The sequence below is a fragment of the Bombus flavifrons genome, chromosome 9 (genome assembly GCF_040668555.2).
Source record: "Bombus flavifrons isolate JBK064 chromosome 9, iyBomFlav1_principal, whole genome shotgun sequence".
Lineage (NCBI taxonomy): Eukaryota > Metazoa > Arthropoda > Insecta > Hymenoptera > Apidae > Bombus > Bombus flavifrons.
The window spans coordinates 14,361,716-14,384,467 of NC_138450.1; the positions used below are offsets into that span (position 1 = coordinate 14,361,716).

General features: G+C 30.5%; 5 protein-coding genes across 11 annotated transcripts; 3 read left to right on the forward strand and 2 right to left on the reverse strand.

The window, feature by feature from the left end:
• Positions 1–97: 97 nt before the first annotated feature.
• On the reverse strand, positions 98–5,001 carry sni (SDR family oxidoreductase sniffer). Its single transcript, XM_069119582.1, has 5 exons — positions 4,870–5,001; positions 4,101–4,152; positions 1,074–1,264; positions 675–827; positions 98–341 (listed from the first exon to the last, which is right to left on the reverse strand). The coding sequence occupies exons 1-5, from the start codon at positions 4,993–4,995 to the stop codon at positions 117–119; spliced, it is 747 nt and encodes a 248-aa protein (XP_068975683.1). The 5' UTR covers positions 4,996–5,001; the 3' UTR covers positions 98–116.
• Trxr1 (Thioredoxin reductase 1) lies at positions 2,350–8,120 on the forward strand. 3 transcript variants are annotated; one of them, XM_069119579.1, is made up of 8 exons: positions 2,350–2,512; positions 5,698–5,921; positions 5,996–6,126; positions 6,204–6,433; positions 6,551–6,765; positions 6,856–7,038; positions 7,179–7,537; positions 7,621–8,120. In XM_069119579.1, the coding sequence occupies exons 1-8, from the start codon at positions 2,365–2,367 to the stop codon at positions 7,748–7,750; spliced, it is 1,620 nt and encodes a 539-aa protein (XP_068975680.1). In that variant the 5' UTR covers positions 2,350–2,364; the 3' UTR covers positions 7,751–8,120. The 3 variants fall into 3 exon arrangements, with proteins under 3 accessions (XP_068975680.1, XP_068975682.1, XP_068975681.1); XM_069119581.1 differs by lacking the exon at positions 2,350–2,512 and adding an exon at positions 4,600–4,796; XM_069119580.1 differs by lacking the exon at positions 2,350–2,512 and adding an exon at positions 5,153–5,279.
• A 406-nt stretch (positions 8,121–8,526) lies between these two features.
• LOC138183051 (matrix metalloproteinase-24) lies at positions 8,527–10,624 on the reverse strand. Its single transcript, XM_069119583.1, has 4 exons — positions 10,301–10,624; positions 9,747–9,899; positions 8,905–9,024; positions 8,527–8,801 (listed from the first exon to the last, which is right to left on the reverse strand). Exons 1-3 carry the CDS (start codon positions 10,403–10,405, stop codon positions 8,959–8,961), a joined length of 324 nt encoding a protein of 107 aa, XP_068975684.1. The 5' UTR covers positions 10,406–10,624; the 3' UTR covers positions 8,527–8,801; positions 8,905–8,958.
• Positions 10,625–11,301: 677 nt separating this feature from the next.
• LOC138183472 (cilia- and flagella-associated protein 251-like) lies at positions 11,302–12,564 on the forward strand. 2 transcript variants are annotated; one of them, XM_069120400.1, is made up of 4 exons: positions 11,302–11,345; positions 11,498–11,659; positions 11,873–12,019; positions 12,090–12,564. In XM_069120400.1, the coding sequence occupies exons 2-4, from the start codon at positions 11,537–11,539 to the stop codon at positions 12,195–12,197; spliced, it is 378 nt and encodes a 125-aa protein (XP_068976501.1). In that variant the 5' UTR covers positions 11,302–11,345; positions 11,498–11,536; the 3' UTR covers positions 12,198–12,564. The 2 variants fall into 2 exon arrangements, with proteins under 2 accessions (XP_068976501.1, XP_068976502.1); XM_069120401.1 differs by lacking the exon at positions 11,302–11,345 and having other exon boundaries at positions 11,453–11,659.
• On the forward strand, positions 12,288–22,547 carry LOC138183452 (cilia- and flagella-associated protein 251-like). 4 transcript variants are annotated; one of them, XM_069120354.1, is made up of 19 exons: positions 12,288–12,419; positions 12,913–13,067; positions 13,264–13,379; positions 13,969–14,089; positions 14,247–14,391; positions 14,661–14,824; positions 15,209–15,487; positions 15,639–15,747; positions 15,868–16,079; positions 16,170–16,321; positions 16,450–16,655; positions 16,735–16,864; positions 17,326–17,415; positions 17,500–17,631; positions 18,058–18,149; positions 18,417–18,651; positions 19,498–19,780; positions 19,884–20,017; positions 20,828–22,547. In XM_069120354.1, exons 1-19 carry the CDS (start codon positions 12,400–12,402, stop codon positions 20,903–20,905), a joined length of 2,853 nt encoding a protein of 950 aa, XP_068976455.1. In that variant the 5' UTR covers positions 12,288–12,399; the 3' UTR covers positions 20,906–22,547. The 4 variants fall into 4 exon arrangements, with proteins under 4 accessions (XP_068976455.1, XP_068976456.1, XP_068976457.1 ...); XM_069120355.1 differs by lacking the exon at positions 17,326–17,415; XM_069120356.1 differs by lacking the exons at positions 12,288–12,419; positions 12,913–13,067; positions 13,969–14,089 and having other exon boundaries at positions 13,242–13,379.
• Positions 22,548–22,752: the final 205 nt, after the last annotated feature.

Consider the following 22,752-nt stretch of genomic DNA (forward strand, 5'->3'; position numbering starts at 1 on the left):
ATTATTTTTTATCTCAAATGTAAAATTGAATAAGTAAAGCAATAAAAACGACCATTGAAAAATTGTATCAAATGTAAATGATTAAGGAAACTGTAAGTCCTATATAACACTTTTATTTACCAAGATAAAATTTTTCCATCATGTTGAATAAAACAACCTGTATGTTCTTCATTTAATAAATTTAATATATTCAAGATATTAGTAACACTAGTATCAACATCCATGGGTGCATTGGTTCCTCCCATATCTGTACGCACCCAGCCAGGATGTATACAAGTAACAAGGATTCCATCCTTTTTTAAATCAATGCTCATTGACTTTGTAGCTGCGTTGAGAGCTGCCTAAAAATAAGATAAATATTATAAACTGTATCTATTACATAGGATAGGTAAATTCTTTATTGCACTATTCAGTCTAATACAAAATTAGTGCTTACAATAAAATACTGAGATAATATGAAATAATTTTGTTGCAATATGTAACTGTACGAAGCTATGAAGTAGGAACAAATAAGAGAATAGAGGGTCGCTAATGTAAACAGTATATATAAAAAACATGATTTTCTCAAAGAAATCTATTGCAATACTTTTATACATAAATAAATAATATTCAAATTTAATGTTTTGTTAAGTTATGAATTATCTATTGATTGATTCAAGCAAAGAAAATATTACCTTGCTACATCTATAAGGGTAATATCCACCTTCATTATTGTCAGCAATACTTCCAAGAATTGAAGACATGTTAATAACCGCAGCTCTGTTAACATTCATTTTTGATTTGTCTGCAAAGTTATTGGATGCTATTTTCAATAATGGTAAAATCGCCTAGAAATATATTATTAGAACAGAAATGTATGTAATAAATAGAAATGTATTATTTTTACAATTCATTCATTAACATTATTCATAGAAATTAAAACAGCATGAATTCAATATATATATATATATATATATATTGTATGTTCTTAAAATTATATTGTACATACAAAAAAAAGGACAAAATATTTTTAATAATCCCAACTAAATGCAATACTTTTTAAAAAAATATGTATTAAAAAATTTTCAACTAACCTTTGTTAACAAAATTGGTGCTACAGTATTTACAAAAAATGTTTCTGTAAGCTGTTCCTCTTTTACAAGGCCAAGCCTTGTAAATTTTGAACTGATTCCGGCATTATTAAATAGAACATTTAATCCTGCATTGCCTACCTTTTCGGCCACGACTTTTATTATTTTATCGTAATCTTTTGTATTGGCTAAATCTTTAAACAAAAAGAAGAAAATAGAAATGTACGTTAAAAACTACAAAATTTAATCTGAGGCATCCCATACATATATGAAATCTAATGATTTCATAAATTACTTTGTACTATGTACATACATGTATATCTCTTTTACTACAACGCGTTTGTAGTGAATATTTCATTTTTATACTATAGTAACTACTCTTTGGCTCTGGTCAATAGATTTGTATATATTTTCCAGACTACAGCTGCGTACATTCTCTACTTTCGTACTATTTGTGTTAACTATTTATATTTAGCTTAAAATTATTTAATTGCTGGTTTACAGATTTCTTCAATCTAATTTATATACGGCAAATGTAATAGATATTGGTAAGTCACATAATCTCTTTACATCATTTTTTTTTTATTAATTTCTTATATTCATGAAATTTCGTCGCATTCATGAAATCGTTAACTTGAAAATTTGTAACGTAAAGTACTATTACACTAACATCAATATTTCTTATCATTAAGATATCATCTTACGAAATCATATTTTGATTACAAAATATAAATATAATTTTATAAAATGGTATATAAAATGGCACATTATTTCATAAAAAATTTCATATTGTTTCGTTATTTAAAATATCTGTACTTCCTCGTTTATAATTTGTTTCGTTAATTAAAATGGTATGGTCTTTCTAATTTTTTTTAAATTTTTATGAATTAATTTTATGCACTTTTAGTTTTTGTGTAAAAAAAGGCAGTAAACCTCCCTACCGACTTTGTAATGTAAAATTTTATTTCCTCTCTTTCCATATCTAAGAAATGAGATCATTCGTAAAAATTATTTCGAAATCGATATTTCTTTTTTATACATGTAGATAATTTTTTTATTATATGAATCCAACAAATATTTCGTATTCTGGCTGTCAAGGCGAAAAAAATTTTATATATAACTCTTATTATCAGATATCATAAGTACGTATCGACCAGTACTACTTTAATGAAATTCCACCGTTTTCAACGACAGGAAATAGAAGCAACTATATCCTTGTTCTGTAAACATTGTTTATGCATATTCATTTTTTGAATTCTCAGTGTGAATTATTTCTCATTTTAAACATTGTAACATGAAATCTCGTAACTCGAAGAAAAAGAAATCATGGTGTCTTAGTTGTCACAAGAAACCGCAAACCATGGACTCTGATTTAAGTGATCAAGAAACTGAATACTATATAAAAGTGAAAGAGCTGGTCATAGATCAAAATAACTTCAAGGGTAAGTTGAAAACTCTTTTCATGGTTTGTTATCGAGATTTTTTAACAATTGCAATATTCTACGCAAAATATATTAATAATTAAAAATATTTGCACGCTTGAAAAATATATATAAAGTTATTTGATTATAAGCACATATTTTTCTTTTTAATATTTTACGATAATATTAAAAATGTTTTTCCCCTAAAGTCAAAATTAGTTGTAGCTCTTTTTAAGTAAAGACAATGTAAACTAGAGAGGGAAAAAGTCCGATTAATCTGTAACATACATATGTGTATTTATACATGTACATCCTATTATATAATGAATGTTATCTTTTTACATAGGTATATGAAACAGTTTCAATAAATTCGAAATTTCACAATTGGATCTGTTGAAAAATCTAAGTTAGATTGCTCATGTGAGCCTACCGATAACATTCACACATATCTTCATAACAAAACCGATAACGCTAAATATATTTTATTTTAATTTGTAGCTTCTTTGGAAAAAAATAAATTACACGGTAATATTTTTTATTATTTTTTTATATTTTATTCTGTTGATTATTATATCCAATATTTTATTTACATTTAAACGAAATTTTTTGTATCAATCCTAGCTTAGAAAGTAGCTTATTGTTTCCGAAATATGAATTAATTAATCTTATGTCCCTGGTGGATTAGATTGATAAAAATGAGGAGTTCTTCAGTATTTCACTTTCTAAAATATTATTTATATTTTAATATATAGTCAGTCTTATATTTTAGAAATGAAACGTCATTATACGAAATATGTGTGCTATGTTACCAAATTACTGATTGCACTTGACCGAATAATCTTTTCGTTCATATTATCAAATTACCAATTAGATATAACAATTGGAGGGGGAAACGATAAAGTATAAATCTGTTTTATATAATATAATATAAAATGTTTTATATAATATGTCTGTTTTATATAAAAATAAATCTATTTTTGTATAATATACTTAAAATATTGTGTTAAAATTAATAATATCAAACAAACGCTTTTACCTTTTAACATCTAAAGTTTAGAAATACATTTTCTATATGATAAAAATTGGACATGGAACTTGTAATTGAATAAATATCGATAGAAATTGTAAATGGAAATATTAGCATTAAAATTTAGATTAAGATTGGCAAAATTTAACGGTTAAATTTTATTATCTTTATATATTTTCTATATATTATCTTTATATTATCTTTAATTATTATACTAATAATATTATATTATCTTTAAATATTATATTTATTTAAACCTAAGCTAAGTCCGTGGTTGCAGTTACTGATTAATATAAATTTCATTTTTAAAAGCAAAAAAGTAAATACACATATACATGTATGCGTGTATGTAAGACAATTAATGTTTAACTTTAGTTTATTGAACTGAATCGTTCTTTTGTTAAATATCGAAAAATTTCATAAAACATTTGATTTATTTTAAATTTTTTTATAAATTATCATTAATCATTAGTAGATAACACATTAGATTATGCTTTGTGATAAACAGTAACGAGGAAAATTTGTTTGAAATTACAAAATGCTACGGTATGATTACATATTATGATATTGTATGTTACATACCTATTTCAATAATATGAACGTTCTCCGATTTCTCAGCCAATAGAGTCAATTCCTGAAAGACAATATAACTTGGGAATGTACTTAAAACGAAATAATTACATAATAGAAATGTTCTCGAATATCGCTAAATAATCGCTATTTATTCAAGAATGATCTTTAATCCTAATAATTAAAGTAACTTAATGCAATTCTACTTATTCGAGCGATCATGTCATGTTATTATTATCTTTGATGTAGGAAGAATTTCTCGTATAAAGGATTTATAAAAGTATTTTGTGTCGTAAGATACTAAAATCTTATGCATTTATAAATATTTTTACGTGCGTTGATGATTATTTGGATCTTCTAAAATTTAGATCAAAATTTTTTTCCAAAAGACCGGGTTCTAAGGTTCGTTTCATAACGAAATTTACAGTGACTTGCATGAAACAGTTCCTTGCGCAATTGACCAACGCGCATTGTGTGAATCACTATAAATCAGACTTAAAAACTCATGTGCTTGGAGCAACTATATAACAGATGGCGGTAAACGAACCAAGTAGGCGTCAGTTCGCTCTTGTCTTTTAGACGTAAGAAATCTTTTGATCAAGCGCAATATACGAGAGCTAAAGTTCTTTAAACAGGAGAACCATTACTTATTACATTCCTTTATAACGTGAATTTTAAGTCTGTAAAGTGTAACGATGGCACCAATTGGTAAGTCGAATTTATAGCTTGAATCCGATTATTGCATAATATCTTTTCTCATTCACTTTATGACCAATCTTACCCTTGCTTTATTCACGTTTCGGCAAGTTGCAAAGATATTCTCTGGTGGTTGCAACGTTTTTACCAGGTGTTTCACTAAACCTAGGCCAAGCCCACGGTTGCAGCCTGTGATTAAGATAGACTTCATTCTATGTCGCGATTTTATTCCGAGATATTTTTCTATATCGTAATAATTTTCTAACGCGGTGTACGCTGTGCTCCGTAAAAGAGTGTATTATCGTATATCGTGAAACACGAGTGTCATCAGGGTGACGTCACGTGGCCGTGATCGGCTGGCAATAATCATGGCGACGTTAACGCTGCTCGCTAGGCTTGTCACATTCCGCTCCGCTCACGCTAAATTGCTCGAGTTCTCATGGCCTAGATGTAATACTTTCCCTTATGGAAGAACTGCGATGGCTTGCATGTGCTGTGAGTCTTAGGTTTCTATGATTTGTAATTGCAAATATGCCTTAATTTTGTTGATAACATGTAAAATCTATATATTCATATACCATTGATCTATTATACCGGCTAGGTTAAAAATAATCGAATTAATTAACACGATTCAATGATTTGTTTCTCAACTCCATTAATTTACATGTAATTTAAGCGGTAGTTTTATATTACTAGATACTGTCTTATTAAAATGTAGTTTTAACTTATTGTTAATAATAACAGAAATATCGTATAACCTCATACTCATGATCATTCAGCTTTTACATAGCTAGAACATTTTAACATGAAAAATTAATGAAATATTTCAAAATATACATTCTACAATGATCAATGTTGAAAATTCAATGAGCACAGTTAATTTTATAGAGAATTTTATTTATTATGTTTGCAGCCGATCAAAAGTTCATGTACGATCTGCTTGTTATTGGTGGTGGATCAGGAGGTTTGGCAGCTGCCAAAGAAGCAGTGAATCTAGGTGCAAAAGTTGCAGTCCTTGATTTTGTCACGCCATCTCCAAGAGGTACTACTTGGGGTTTGGGTGGTACTTGTGTAAATGTTGGTTGTATACCGAAAAAGTTGATGCATCAAGCTGCTTTGTTAGGAGAAGCGATACATGTATGTTTCATTAGTAGATTAATTATGTTTTATTATTCAAGAGAACTTTGAACATTAAAATTTCATATTTCTAGGAATCAGCAGCTTATGGTTGGCAAATACCAGATCCAAAAACTATTAAGATTGATTGGCAAGCATTAACAACAGCAGTACAAAATCATATAAAATCTGTAAACTGGGTCACACGAGTAGAGCTTAGAACAAAGTTAATACCATTCTATTTTTACTTTTCAAGCATAAAATTTGTATTTATTAATTTACTTGGCTCTTTTATTATTACAGAAAAGTCGAATATTTCAATGCACTTGGTTATTTTAAAGACCAACATACAGTATGCGGGAAAATGAAAAATGGAGAAGAAAAATTGTTTACAGCAAAGAATATTTTGATTGCTGTAGGTGGTAGGCCAAGATATCCTGATATTCCTGGTGCTTTAGAATATGGTATAAGCAGCGATGATATCTTTAGTTTAGGGGAAGCTCCAGGGAAAACTCTTGTTGTTGGTGCTGGATGTATCCTTCTTTTTTTATAAAACATTTATGACGATGCTTCAAATTTTTTTCGTATCTTTGTCAGTGAGATTTAAAATAATGTTATATAATGCTTCATTTTCCTTAATGGATGAATAGATATTGGTTTGGAGTGCGCTGGATTCTTGAATAGTATGGGTTACGATGCAACTGTAATGGTACGTTCAATTGTTTTACGTGGATTTGATCAGCAAATGGCAAATACTGTTGCTGAGGAAATGGAGAAACGTGGTGTACACTTTATTTATGAAGCTAAACCATCAAAAATTGAAAAGCAAAGCGATGGTCGGCTTCTTGTACATTGGGTAGATAAAGTATGTTCTATTTTGTTAATTAAAAAGAAAATATATATATAATTAATGTTCAAGTTATATTTATATAGCGATAAATTTTCTTTGTTTTAGGATAGACAAACACATCAAGATATTTTCGATACTGTTCTCTTCGCTATAGGTCGCAAACCACTTACAGAAGAATTAAAACCAGAAAACATTGGTCTTAAACTTGTACCCGAAACTGCAAAAATAGACGCAATAGATGAACAAACGAATATTCCAAATGTATATGCTGTTGGTGATGTGCTTCATGTGAGTGTTATTTTTATTTTTCACTTTCGAAAAAAATTTCCTTTTCCAACTTATTAAGATTTATTGTTATCGATGTAAAAAAAAGTAATGTTAAAAGGTGAAGATAGGTAAATATTTACAGTTTTCATTGCGTATTACAGAAAAAGCCAGAATTAACCCCTGTTGCTATACATGCGGGTCGATTATTAGCGAGAAGGTTATTCGGAAACTCAACGGAACGAATGGATTACGTGAATGTTGCAACAACAATATTCAGTCCTTTAGAATATGGTTGTGTTGGTCTTAGCGAAGAAGCAGCGATTGCTATTCATGGAGAAGACAAAATAGAAATTTATCATGCATATTACAAACCAACGGAATTCTTTATACCACAAAAAGATGTTTCTAATTGCTACTTAAAAGTAGTTGCATTTAGAAATGGCGATCAGAGAGTGCTTGGTATGCATTTCATTGGTCCTAATGCCGGTGAAGTGATTCAAGGTTTTGCTGCTGCTATAAAGTATGTATTTATTTAGTTTTTTACTATACTAACAATGTTATTTTATTATTATCTTTTATTTCATTATTTTCTTATTTTTCTAGGTGTAATTTAACATTTTCAAAACTAAAAGATACCGTTGGAATTCATCCAACAGTGGCAGAAGAATTTACACGTATATCTGTAACTAAACGTTCTGGGCTTGATCCTAAGCCACAAAGTTGTTGCAGTTAAACATATATGATATTAAACTTGTTACATTGCTAATATTTGTGAATATTTCGAAGTATGATCGACGTTAAACGTTTTTCATGCTTAATAATAACATTGGCTTCAGAATTAATTTTCTGAGCGGAATTCCTTTAAACTGGAAATATTTTTTACTGAGTGCAAGTAGGAGAGCATTCTTATTGTATTTTCGACATGAAATTATAGAGCACCGTCCCGTATGGAAAACTTGTTGATTCCTTTCGAGCATTAGAAATGAATGCAAATATAGTTTATATTATTATATTTATAGTGATTTTTATAAATATAGTTTTTTCAAATATCAGTATATTATTCTGTATACATTCGAAGGAAAGTAAATAAATATGAAAAAATATATATGTCAATAATTTATTCAATAACATACGAAAATATAAAATTTTACATAATAAATCATTCATAAGAAAATCAAAATTTTGAAGTTAATAGTAGGTAACGATTTTTAATTTTAATAAACGTGTTATATTAAATCTACAAAAAAAAAAAATAATGCAACGATTAATAATTACGTGATATATTAAATTGTATTTAAAAATCATCGAGTTATTGCTAATTATAAAATATTATTAGAGTCTTCAACATGTAGTTTGATAAATATCGACATCAGAAGTAAAAGAATTTTAAATCATTCTTTTCTCGCTGCATTCACTTTTAAATCTTATTAGCATGGACAGTTAAATTATTTCTACTGCTACGGAAGATAAAAAAAGATGACTAAAAGGAGAGAAAGAAGTGCGTCTGATGATGATAAAATTTTATGCAAGATTGACTTGAATGTTATTCCGAGGTCATCGACACATGTAAAAAGATTGACAATTTTAGTAAGTTTTATTTTTTTTTATTTTGTAGCACTGATTCTTCATTGTGGGATTTTCGATTAAAAGCAGTGATAATCTCAGGATATGGACTATGAAACGGCTTAAAATTAAGTCTTGAATATCCGCTCCATGTGTTCAAAGTCCTTCCAATTTCAGATGTAATCATTTCTTCTCCCACCTTTGGTGTCCAGTTAGTTATACTATTCGTGATACACGTATTAATAGATACATGTAATGAACGTAATATATGAAGATGGAAGATAAGCTGTTGTACTTCATTATTAGATTTTTTTAGGTACATACAAGTATGTGATGTTTCTCGTTTTCCAACCTTTCGATCCTATTACGAAACGCTTGTTACGTTGTAGATTTTTCCTTTTTCCTTAAAATATCAGGAACACCACATCGTGGAGATGCCATTAACTATAAAAGTTTCCTCTAAATGAAAACTTACAAAAGTAACACTTTACATTCGTTAGAAAAATATTTTAAATAATATAGGAAGTAAAAAGAATTTAAATTAAAACACCAAAAACAATTGAGTTTTATAATTATTTTTCACATATAAAATTAATTGTTTGATAGTAGCAGGTTTAACACTTATATTGTCAGCTCTCGCAACTAACTCAAAACGTGGTGTATATGGGAAAAATGTCAAAGCTATTTTGATGAATACATAAGTAAGTAAGTGGATAATTAAGCGCGTCTCGAATTCTCGAGTTCATGAGTCTGAACGTAAATAAACGCAGTTGATATATCGGCTGGCTGGCACTAAAAGAGTTAATACATGTGTACATAAATAAGTAAATAAAAACGATATGTATTAAATTATTCGTTAAACTCGCCTATAACTAAGAAACCACGGATACTGTTTAGATAAAACTAATTACAATTAATTCTTTAAGTTCTAAACTTTCACTCGAGCCCAGATATATTTTTCCACGCTCTACAAGAATATCGAGGAATAAATACATATATTCTAGTTCTATTATAAAAAAAGCTGATAACCTCAAAATCTTGCAAAAAAAAACTTGATCTTGAGAAGTTCTCTCGTACAAGAATAAATAAAACAGATATTCAGGTGATCCCATTCAGCTGAATAAGTGTAGTATTAAATACGATAGTCAAGAGACAAAAAAATGCACCTTAAGTGTCGTGTTATCCAATTGCCCAGTAACTGGGATATTGCCAAATTCTTGTAAAGTTTTTACTGCGTTTGTTATGGCATTTTTCTCATATAACGCATCCGAGTCAGCTGTACCACTTTCCAAGTACCCATACTCCTTCATAAAATTTATCTAGAAAATTATTCACAAAGTTTCGTGAATAAATCGCGATATTTTGATATTTTGTAGTTAATCAGAGTGGTATTTTTATTTTTGTCGAGTGAACATAAAACGTTATAATATTTATATATACATATATGAACTCGGTTGAACTCATTCGCCAAAATCTTTATTTGTATGTTCTATCGGATTTTCTGTTTTCTACTTAGCACTATAACATTGTACGCCAATATAAAAAGAGAGAATAATAATAATTCAGAGAATATAACAAAAGGTTATAAGCATCTGTGTTATCTACATCAGAATATTTTGAGATACAAAAACTTATTTTTATAGAAATCTAATTCGTTTGATTTGTAATAAGATATCTAATAGGAAATTTTCTTCATAAAATTAAATTTCTTTTCACCTACCGCAGACAAAGATGGCGAAATAGTATTAATATTCGAATAAACAGGTGCTGAATCATATTTTCCCACGACAAGAAAGACAGAGAAGATAATGTAAGATAACTCCATGAATGCACTGCCTTCACAGAACTTAATAATTATAATTTATATTTAATTTATTTCGTTGAACAATGATCAAACACCAAAGAAATATAAATATTTGTTTAGAACTTTATTAAAATGATTCCCAATGTTTGCATACGTTAGAAGCTTCTTCAACTAATCAGGAACTGAAACGGTTTAATGACTTCTTGACATAGCAGTAACTTCAGCGAGATTGATAACGAAGCCGATGTCACTTGACCTTTCTCTGTAACCAATATGAAAATTCATAAAAAGACAGCATAAACTCTGTTAGCTATCCAATAGATAACCATATGTAACATTTTCTTATTTATCACGTGAAAATAATAATAATAATTAAGCAGCGAAGATCGAGGCTTTTATAGAAAATTCAAAATGTATAGAGCGTATAAAACTGTATAGAACGTATAGGAGGTGTCCCACCTAACTTGGGTATCTTAAATATCTCACTTATTTTTTATGATAGGAAAAGATGTCAGAGGAAAACAATATTTGGTTCAAAGGGGCAAAATGATAGGAAAAAAATGATAACGATAGGAAAAAAATTTCTCAATGCTTTTCTTTTTCAAGGTCCCAAGGTTATCGAAGGTTTTTTAAAATATGTATAATTACAAGTAAAATATATATAACAGAAAACTGTTGCTAGAGTTGTTTATACTAAAGGCAGACAGTTCAATAGCACAAATGAATTGAAAGAATGCATTTTACTATAATGAGAAAAAGTAAACCGAAAGAAATTTTAAGACCTTTTATTAAATCAATGCCAAAGCGAATCATTTCAATTATAGTAAATTCTGGCGGCTGTACAAAATATCATTTCCATGATTTTAAATAGTGCGCTATTAACACGATATTTCTGTTTTTACAGATAAAACAAACCAACATCTTCATATCTACGTGACAAAAATTTATGTAGAAAACGTATGTACGTATTAAAAATTAAATATTCATAATTTATAGCATAAAAATTAAGAAATTTTCAAGGTGTGCTATTCTTTTGTCGCGGTGGTCTCTATAATATTCGCAATATGCTTATACGTGTAAAAAACTGTTAGGTGAATCATTTGCTAATTTCAGGTCGTAAATTGAAAACTTCTAAGACGCGAATCAATTAAAATGGCAGCGAATGTTTCGATACCATCGTGCTCCAAGGAATCAACGGATTCTAAAGGTGGAAGAGAGACCAACATAAGGGCACCTTGCGAAAAGGAAGAAACTGATTTTAATCTTTGTCCTTTTGTAAGCAATGGATTTACATAGTTATATCTAAATTTCTTTTAAAAAGATCGAGAAACTGAAATCTTTTAAAAAACTGTTTAATATTATAATACATATTGCAACTAACCTAAAAACAACCCTTAATGATACGTATATAATATATATATTGTATATGTAAAGATATATGTACCGTTAAAAATGGAATTTATCTATATATAACCTTTTTAAATACAGGAATTATTATGGTCTTTTGGGACAAATTCAGATACACCTATAATAAATTTAACCACAAAAAATCGTACGATCATCGCTTATGCTTGTTCGCATGTTATAATAATCTACAACTATAAGACGAAATACGCGATAAGTCTTCAAGGTCATGTATGTATTGATCTTTTGCCTATTATATTTGCATTTTCATACATGACTTATTCGTGCGTTAACTTTGTAGAAGAATACGGTGAAAACTTTATCGACATCGAAAGATGGAAAATGGTTGTTGTCCGCAGATTTTGAAAAAGATTGTGTAACTGTCGTTTGGGACACCGAAACTGGGTAATGAAATTTGGAAATGCGATGAAAAAAATTGGCCCAATTTTTTTCTTTTCTTTTGCTGCTAATTACGAACTAATGGAGAGGAAACTAGGGCGGGAGGAGGAGGGCACGTTTCACAACGAGCGAAAAACGTATCTTTTCGCGTCTTTGTTTTTTGCTTGCGCGTCGACTATTACGGCGCATTGTGCAACAGCTAGAATTAAGTTATGAGTAAGAACCAGAAAAGGTGAGGGAGCGAAATTCAAACAGGTTCTCTTATCGGGAAGATAAATGACGTTACAGGAGGTATCAGATACAGGGTGTTCCATAATAAGTGGACAATCCAGTTTAAGAGGCGGATCTAGCACAAAAAAAAAAAAAACAATGAAAAAGATTCCTATCAATGTATGTCCTATTTGATCTTATTTAAAAAATATAGCAAATTTTACGTTCCATTGTTTCTGATCATATCTGATTACCCTCATACGAGATGTTCAAAACGACTTTTGGATTTTTGTTTACGAGGATACTTGAAATCCATCGTACGAAGAAAGAGAATTGAAGTAAAAAAAAAGATATGGACTCTTTTTTATTGCTTTTAGGTGCTTAAATAATTGGCCGCTTATTACGAAACATCATGTACATTGTAAATAAAATACACAAATCAAACGTCGAATATGACATCAAATACTTGAAAAAATGTAACATATTTGTAGTTGCTATTGCTATTGTTATTGCAGTGTACCAATTTCGACTTTATTTAATCCACATGGTGATAAAGGAATGACCGCTGCTAAAATTAGCCCAAACGCTAAGTATATAGTAACTGTTGGGAACGAATTTCACCAAAAAGTTCAGTTTTGGCTATGGACGTATGGGAAAGATCAACCTGATGGTTAATCATTAGTATTATTTACCAGTCTTATTTAACTTTTACATAAAGAATATCATGTTATACGTTATAATAACTTTAATATTATCGGCAAAATTTTTGTTATTCATTTCCGTTTAAAAATTCGTTAGTTTGCCGTTTAAAATAGAACGCGTATTAATAGCTCTAATGGAAATTCTCAAAAGCAAATTATTTTCAGCTTTTACGGAGTTAACTGAACTTTTTTCAAATAGAATAAAGGAAATAGCTTTCAACGAAGACTGTTCCGAGGAGTTTGGTTTAACTGCCGATTACTGCGTTGCGTTCCTTAAATGGGTCAGTATAATGTACAGCGTGTATAAAAAATAAGTGACCGGATCACAAAAGCGTGATTCTACATCTCTAGATCGGTGAAGATTTATCGAAAAAGGTTGCAGAATTGACCTTGAAATTCAGGGTTAAACTTTCTTTCCGCTTGCATCGTATTTTACTCACGTCACGAGGGCCAGCTCTGCAAAACGAACCGTGGGCCGGAACTCGACTGTTCTCGTGAAAAACGATGTCAAAGTTGGCTCTGCCATTGCATCATTTGCGATATTTTTCCATTTCGCGGTCAGATAGAAAGCAAACAACGAGATATTAACGAGGGAACAGGAAATTATTCCTTAGATCGCGAGGTAGTCCATCCTAAATAGAACGAAGCACCATGAAATCAAAACGTATTTACAAATATCTAACATCTACAACGTTACGTTAAATTACAATTTCTTTATTATATATGTACATATGTTAGCTTTTGCGCGTACGCGCATGTTTTACAAGTTCCGTAAGAATTTCGACGAATTGACCTTCGCGATTCGATACAATTCAACAGCGAAATATATAATACATCCAGTTATAGATAATGATCATTTTTACGAATTAGGAGCAAGATGAATTGAAATATTACATACCAAAAATTTTGGGTAACGTACGACGATACGGGATCTTGAATTGCTCTTGTTACATTCCTAAAACACAACGGGTATTAACAGCAACGACAAACGGTATCGTTTTTACATCTTCTTTGTACTTGTTATTCCATTTTGTTTATACTCTCGCAAAGTTATTACACATACTTATATATAATCTACCTATATGTGAAGATTGCAACTTGCAATTTGATCTTTGTTATAAAGATTGATATTCGATATTTGTGTGTAGGATACGTTCTGGTTTGGGGCGCTTTTGTTGAAAGACAGAAAAATAAGAGTAAGAATCAGAGTGCAGCCAACAACAAGGAAAAGAGACACATCAAGTCTGTGCAGTTAGAGAAGAACAGTATTATGGTGATATTATATCACAATGGGTACTTGATATTTTCCAATATTAGAAGTGTACAAAATATACATTATACAATATACTATCTCCGGTTAAAGATTTATTCGATTTGTCATTGTTAATTCGAAAAAACACTGACAATTGATATCGTAAACATCCTATATATGTTATATTACTTACTTTAAGTTACGACTAGTAATCGAGTTATTATAAGCGTAATTTTCCAGTTGTAAATAAGGTTTTCTTATTTTTCTAAATACAGTATTATCAAAATTTGTATTACATGTACAATTTTAGAAGGATAGTAACAGGAACTTCAGAAGGGCGCATCAGCTTTTACGATCTTGATTTAAAAATACTCTACTGGTGCCAACATAAACTTCTGGATTCTATTCGATCGATAAGTTTTGATCTTTCGTCCACATTATTAGCTCCTGTGTCTGCAGTCGGTGAATTTAAACGTGAGTTCGATATTTATTGCTATTACGGAATATCTTCTATTTCCAAAATTCCGAAATAGTATAAATCCGAAGGATATGAATTTGAAGTTGAAATTATTCAATTTTTAATCATACTATATCCTGCTTCGGTCATTACGGCATAATTACATCACCACTTTTAATAACAACGACTTGCAATTAGTCATTCGATTAGGTAGGCAGGGGGTTTCCCTCGAACGTAAACTATTTGAAAATCATCTGTTTAGTCATCTATCGATTACCAATATCGGTGATTACGTTCAAATGCAATCAACTCGATTGCGATCATCTTCTCACTCGAAGAATTTAATAACGTAAATAATATAAAAAAATAGAAGCAAAAAATGATTAGACTTTATCTTGCAGTTGAATCTGACGAAGAAGAAGATTTCGAGAACGAAGAAGAAATGGAAGAATACTCGGAAATTAAATTAGAAGATAATATTGACGAGAGAAAAGTGAAATATATAGAAAAAATAGAATCGATGAAGTATCGTGATCAAGTTCCATCGACGATGTCCGTATATTTGGAAGAAACACTGAAGAATTACAATAAAAATCAGCAAGCATTTACAAAATTACCTCACGCGCCTACCGATGTTATCGTCGAAGGTGCTCCTTTTTATATTGAAAATTTCATTATCGGTAAGTGCTATTACATTTTTGTACACTTGCTCTTTGAAAGAGCATATACAGCATAGATTTGTTCACGGCATTAAATAATCTGGCAAGGTTTTCAGAAAATTGATATTAAATGGAATTCATATCCAAAAGTTTTGTAATATTTTTCGTAAAGGTTGTTTGAGTGGGATAGTTGCGTTGATAGAAATTCCTACGTTAAAGTGTCGATTTATCTTTCAAGATCAGAACTTTGCGATAACCAGTTTAGATGCGCACCCTCGAAGGTATTTACACTAATGGAGTTTAATTAAGTTCTAGTTAGATGTGTCTTTTACGGCGTAGCATATATAGTTTAATCTTCATAAAATTATACTTATTCGTAACACCGTCCTTTCATTCGTTAGCAATTTTATAGTCACCGGTAATCTACAAGGTTTCATCTCTTTATACGATTATGAGAAACATAAGCGTATCGTACGCAGGAAGACCCCACCTCTTCCAGACTTTAGTATACTATTGGATAAGCAAGCAAAGAAAGGAGCTATAACCTATGTCACATGCCCACAGAGCCACGAGAAACTAATCGCTGTTACAGCATTGAAATATTCACCAATAGGTGAATCTTTTGTCAACTATGATCTTTCGTGATATTTTCAAATTACAGACCGGACGATTTTCAACGTAAAACGTTTCAATGATTTTGAAGGTAATTTACTGGCATGTGGCCTTGAGAATGGAGCCCTTTGGATGTTGCATCCTCTCACTTTAGAACCTCTTGATAAAAATCCTTACAAGCATTCCACGGAATCGATACTTAAATTGGCTTTCACAGAGTGCGAAGAATACATGGCTTATGCGGTAAATAAGCAGTATCATCGAACCGTAAACTAATATCGCATCTATTGTTAAACAATTTAATCGAAAATGAAATTTTCTTTATGATCATTATGACATAAGGCAAAAAGCAGCCTTTTACCTTCTTTTAGGATAACACACTAGTGGTAGCGGTATTTAAAAGAATAGGTGATTCGCCAAGCGGTTCCCGCTTATGGGATTTTATTGGAAAGTATCATTCTCATACCGCAAAAATAAGAGATATACTTTTCGGGCCAGCTACTATCGAAAGCGTTGTATATCGTTTCTTTTCGCTAGGAGAAGATCGGAACCTAATTGAGTACGATCTTAAAAATAGGTAAATCAGATATTTCAAATAACAGAGAAAAATACATATAACGTACAATTAAACTCTAGAAATTCTCCGCATTTTACAGTGGGCCATATCCTTTCCCTGGTTTGCAGATAATGAACACTTACCAAATTGAATGTGAAGCTATTCCTCTTTGTCTCGCCTGGTACCCTAAGCTGGGCGTTGAAGGATTTCTGATGTACTCTAATTCCGAAGTAATAATCTGGTTATCTTTTAACTGATTCTACAATTCGGAACATTAAATTAAAACTGAGATAAGATTTTTTATTCGGTTTCATATCGAATCTATCTGTACATCTATATATTCATATATATATATATGTATGTATGTATACATAGTATATACACCTCGTAATTGATATTACGTTACGATCGAGAAAGGGACAATTCTATGATATAATATAAGTAGAGATATTATATTATCGAAAACAAAGTTTCGAGATAATACGATAAAATTTTATCATATACTTTCAACTTATTTCATCGTACTACGAAATCGCTCTTTTGTTGGTTGTATCGCCAATTTCCAAAATACACAAGATCCTTTGTATACATACACAAGTATGTTACTACATATGTAATTAAGTTAGACAAGAAGATGATGTATTTCATACAGTATTTACATGTAACATTATCTATAACATTTATTATCTAGTACAAATACAGATTGCTAAACGATATAACGAAAACAATTCGAGGAACATTTTTGGGACCGCTTTGTGATACCCCGGTTAAGCATTTCAAAGTAACGTAGAATCGTATAAATTTTGATTCTTTGTGTTCATAGGAAATTATTATTTTATACTTAATTAAAAGGATCGTTGTGCAGGTAATATCTGGCAAAGAATATAAAGCTGGTAAATACATGGTATTTGCAACTAATAAGGAAATAGGTCTTCAAATGCTTCCTTTCGATGGGAATCCTTACAAGATTTTAGGAATGATAGGGCACCCACGCAAGGTAAGAAGCGTCTTGTACAATGTACACGATTGTTTTACTACGTTACACCGTAATACGAAAAAAATCTATTGATCCTGGATATGAATCCGAATATCAGTAATTAGAGGGACATTATTAATTTATAATAAAAGCTAATTTTTTATTGATTTTGATACATCACTATATATAAAGAGTGTCTCGTACTGTGTGGGATCAACATTAGGAACATATTCAGCGCCTTAGAACTACAAGATAAATTCATATATAAATAATATTTTCCATTTGATTTTGTACACGAGATAGGGTGAGTTTTCTGCTCTCTTTTGATACCTCACATTCACGGATGATGCGTAAAACGTGAAACAATTCCTTAAACGACCACATATTACAAGACGTTCTGTATATATTTGAGGTATTTTGATCTATTTCAAAGTCTCGTTTTAATAGGTCAGTAATATTTGTCTTAGCAATGATGGGAACATTTTATTCACTTTTGGTTATAATGATCCGTGCACACTGATGTGGAAAGTAAAATGCAGGTACCTCTTAGCAATACTTAGAAATCGAATAATTCCACTTTGTATGGTAATTGAAAGAAGATCCTCGATTTATCGTTTAAAAAGCAAATATATAATTCCCGAAGCTTTCGTTGTAAAAATATTTCGTATGTTTTTCTTTTCCTTTAACACAGTTGCTTTTAATTGATATTTTTACTGCTTCTACCGTTTAATATCGCTACTTACTACTTTCACTACTATACAATATAGTTTTTACAATACTATATCATATATCTTTCTTATAATCAGGTCTGTCGATGTACTAGCGCATTTAGGAGGTAAAGGGCTTGCACCGTATTATTGTCTGATAGAGGGTGGTGAAAAAGGTTGGCTTATCAATGAAATGAAACACCTGTTTTATTATGCCCAAATCTTACATCAAGGCGAGAATGTAATAACTCCCAGATTAATATCCGACAAAGTGAGCACTAAAGAAGTACCGAATCTCATGCGCGTCGTTGGATATTATCCCAGCAACGAGGAAGTAATGATTTTGCTTTTTATTTATTTAATTATTTAATTGAATAGATGGAAAATTCATTTCTCGTTCTAGTTATTCTTTTTTCGAAGCTCTGTACGAGCGAGACAAAAAATATTTTTGCTATCCTTCTTTTTAGCATTTGTTTATTGATATTTCGAGATTACGTAAAAAATTCACTGAAAAAAAACTAAATATTTAAAAAGTTTAAAGTTATAAAATACAATAGCCGTAATTGTTATTAATTAAAACTTCTTCATCTTGCGAACTTCTCAATTTTGCTGCAGATGCACTAGTGAAACTGGTATCTTCTTGATTAAATTGATTACCCGAAAATCTTCTCTTATTCGCTCTGCATGCTCGTTTAGAGCAGAATTTTGAATGTTTCCTATCCATTTTACTTTAAAATCTCGATATATAAAACAATTTTTACTTTAAATATTTATAAATCGTTGTCAGAGTTAGCACGTACACGTTGCTTGAAGGCTGGCAAAAAACTAACTTGGAATAAGTACTAAGACGAAAAAATTCCGACAAAATACATTTTTTTGGCCTTGAATTAAAAATACCTTAAAAAAGGTATAAAATACAGTAATGATTTGATGAGGGTTTTCATACGTAGGTACTCGGGCAGCGTCTACCGTTTATTGCACATTGGTCCTGGTCGGTCCGGAGCAGATGCTGCGTTACAAAAATGGCTATAACTCATAAAATAATTGAAATTTTGAAAAATCCTTTTAAGGGCATATTCTTGAATGTCTAAACCTTGGAAATATGAAGAAAAAAATGTTCGATTTTTTCAAATTTCTAGACCAGAATACCCCCTTAATGTAAAGTCATTTTACATTTTAGATAGAAATCCTTATGAGTGAAATCTCGTACAGAGATTACGCGGAGACCGGTCATTTGGTCGAAGAAATTAAATTCGAAGATTTTGTCAAATTTTATATAAATCATCGGCCAGCTTTCGGAATTTCTCTGCATCAAATACAAGAAGCTTTCCAAGTCTTTGCAAATTCAGATCAAATCCCCGATTCGCAAGCGGAGAATCCAGCATTAACTCGAGAACAGTTTATGAGAATATTGCTTGGCGAAGGTCCCTCTGAGTTTTCTATACAAAATGGCATACCTTTTGGTTAGTTGATATATTTTTTTTTGGAAAACGTCCAACATGTTATTCATGCTTGTGCTTCAAATGTTAATTTTAACTTCAACTTTAAGCAGGTTTCTTTTTCTAGGAGAACCGTTAAAAATTCAAGAGGCATTTGCATACATGAGGTTTCTTGTTGGTTTTAACGAGAATTTGGATGAAATATATAATGAACGAAACGAAAAAAAATCCGCATCCATTGATTTTACGTTCTTACCAGAGGTATATTTAACAATTAAAATAAGTTTGATTTTTTCTTATATTAAGAGTTAAAAAATAGATGGATACTTATTTAAATTTGCAAAACTAAAGCGCTTCATTCTTTTTCAATAATAACAAAAATACGTGTTACATATATCCCAATACATAGAGCTATTTGTGATGAAAGAAATTAATCGCATGATACTTTATATTGGTCGTTATTCGCGTATTACTATTTTGTATCTCTTGTATCATAGAGACATTCAGAAAAATTTATTATATTTTTATTATTGTATTTATATTATGATAGTATCTCTTTATATAAAAAATTACCTTCACACTTCATTTTCTTATTAAGAAAAATCGATAAATACACAAAGCCAATGGACCTTACACGTCTGTTTAAGTATTTATATACATATTTTTTAAGAAGGAAAATTTATTAAGTTGAGGATAGCGTAAAAAAGTATCGAACTATGATACGTGAATTATGAATTTAATACCTTTTCAACCGTAAAGTGAAGCGCCGTAATAAGCGCTGTAAAGCGATAATTGGATAACCGATAAAAGACTAAAAGACTTCGATACTTAAGTTTGTTTAAAATTGTTTTTTTACAATAATTCTTAAGTTTTTTAAAATAAGTATCCTCGTTAAAAACATACACAAGCAAATACGAAACAAGTATAATTATCAATTTGCTATACTATTCTTTACAATAAAAGCTGGTATAACCATGGAAATGTTGAAACGTTGAATGGTATTAACGATGAGAAACAGGAAAATAATCATTTAGGCTCGCCGAAAGTAATGTATTATTATTTATAATACAGAGAATATCTTACAAAGATTTCATCGCGGACATCATGGGTATTGAATTGCCGGAGGAAACGAGGGCTGACGATGATTAATTAATCTGTGTGCCATTATTTGCATTGCTGGCACATTAACGTCGATTATTATTACCATACTAATATTATTACCATTACAATGTATTGCGACTTCCTATTAAACATGTACGAACATTAACGTATATTATGTCAATTCGTTTCTTTCTTAAAGCGTTAAAAAGGAAATCAAAATCGTTTTACCGATTAACAGACTCAGTCACGAATTTTGTTCAATAATGAAATTGGTCAGAGAGTACAAAGGAGACAAGGATCAGTTCAATCAGTAAACAGGTATCTTCCTTTTCCATCAACTCTGACCGATGATCTTTTATTTTCTTTTTTTTTTTTTTTCTTACTCTGGTAGATTAAATTACGGCTGATTTCGTGTACAAAATAAAATAATTTTAATATAATTAATAATAAATACGAGCTCAATAGTCAAATACCATTTCAAAATTAATAATTCTCGACAAACGGAACATTTTTTCGATCAGAAATATATAGTCGATACGCCAATTCTTCGCTCGTATTTCATCGCTCACTTACATTTCACCGGATTTTGATGAACCAAGACACATTACACGATGAATGATAATGATTGAGAGAAATTTCAAGCGTTCTACTAACTAATTTGAATAAAGTACCTACAGTTGTACAATCATCCGGAAAATGTTTGTCGGCAGAAGAGCTATTATGAAAAACAAGTAAGAACTAGACTAGAAAACGATAAAAGATCCGCTCGTTAACTCGTTCATTATTCTAAAACATGAAGCGTGACGAAACGACAGAAATCTTATCATGGAAGCTTTACTTTCCACGATATACTATTAAAAATGGAGGAAAGATGAGCGAGGGAAAGTAACAGAAGTCTCAACGCGTATAATTGTAAAAATTTGAAAAATTCAAGCGATTAAAAAAAAAAATAGAGGGAAGAAGAACAAAGAAAGGAAAAAGGAACAAAATGGTAGCGGTCCGAGCGAGAACAGTATTTTGAGCCGATTGTCGAAATAGAATGGTGTTTATCGAAAATATTCGATAGTTTTAACGGGGGCACAGACACCGCCAGCAGTGCCGACAATCAGCCGCGATTATCGCAATTTTGAATCGATGAAAACACAGCCCTCTCCTCTCACACTAGGCTTCGAGAATTTTTCTATGATGTAGCCTAGAATTTCGTTCTAGAACGCTATTACTTGCCTATTCGGCTACACTAAATTTATACATTGCGCACTTTTTGTCATTTAAAAGAAGTACAAACAAATGTACACAAAAAACCTTACTTCCTTGTTATAAACTCTAAGACGTATTTACAATTATATACAAACATTTTTTGTTCTTTTTTTTTTCTTTTCATTATCGTATCGGCTTAAGAAAAATATCAACGTGGAACAGTGTATGGATTCGTTTGCTTACCAAGAAGAAAGAAAGAAAACGTTGGGAATAGTAGTGGACATTCAATTCTCTCTCTCTCTCTCTCACACACACACTCTTTCTTTACCGCCCTACCCTCCCTCTCCCTCTCTTTCTTCTATCATTGTGTGCAAATTCGTGTTATATTCGCGAATAATAATTCAAGACTGTTCCGATACATCCTGTTTACATGATTATTATGTGAGATTTTTAAAAACTATCTTCGACTTCGAAATAAGATAATTCCTATAACCATTTGTTCACATAAAAAGACGTTTAATACAGATCTAGTATTTTTAGAATGTATCATATGTTTTTAAAAATTTATAATGTATTAAGGTTCCATAGAATTCGTCAAACTGATAAATAAGAGACGATAAAGCAAGCGTTTTACATTTCAAACGATATTCGAAGCACCTCGAACGTATTCTCGTTAAATTACTTAAAAACTTTTAAAA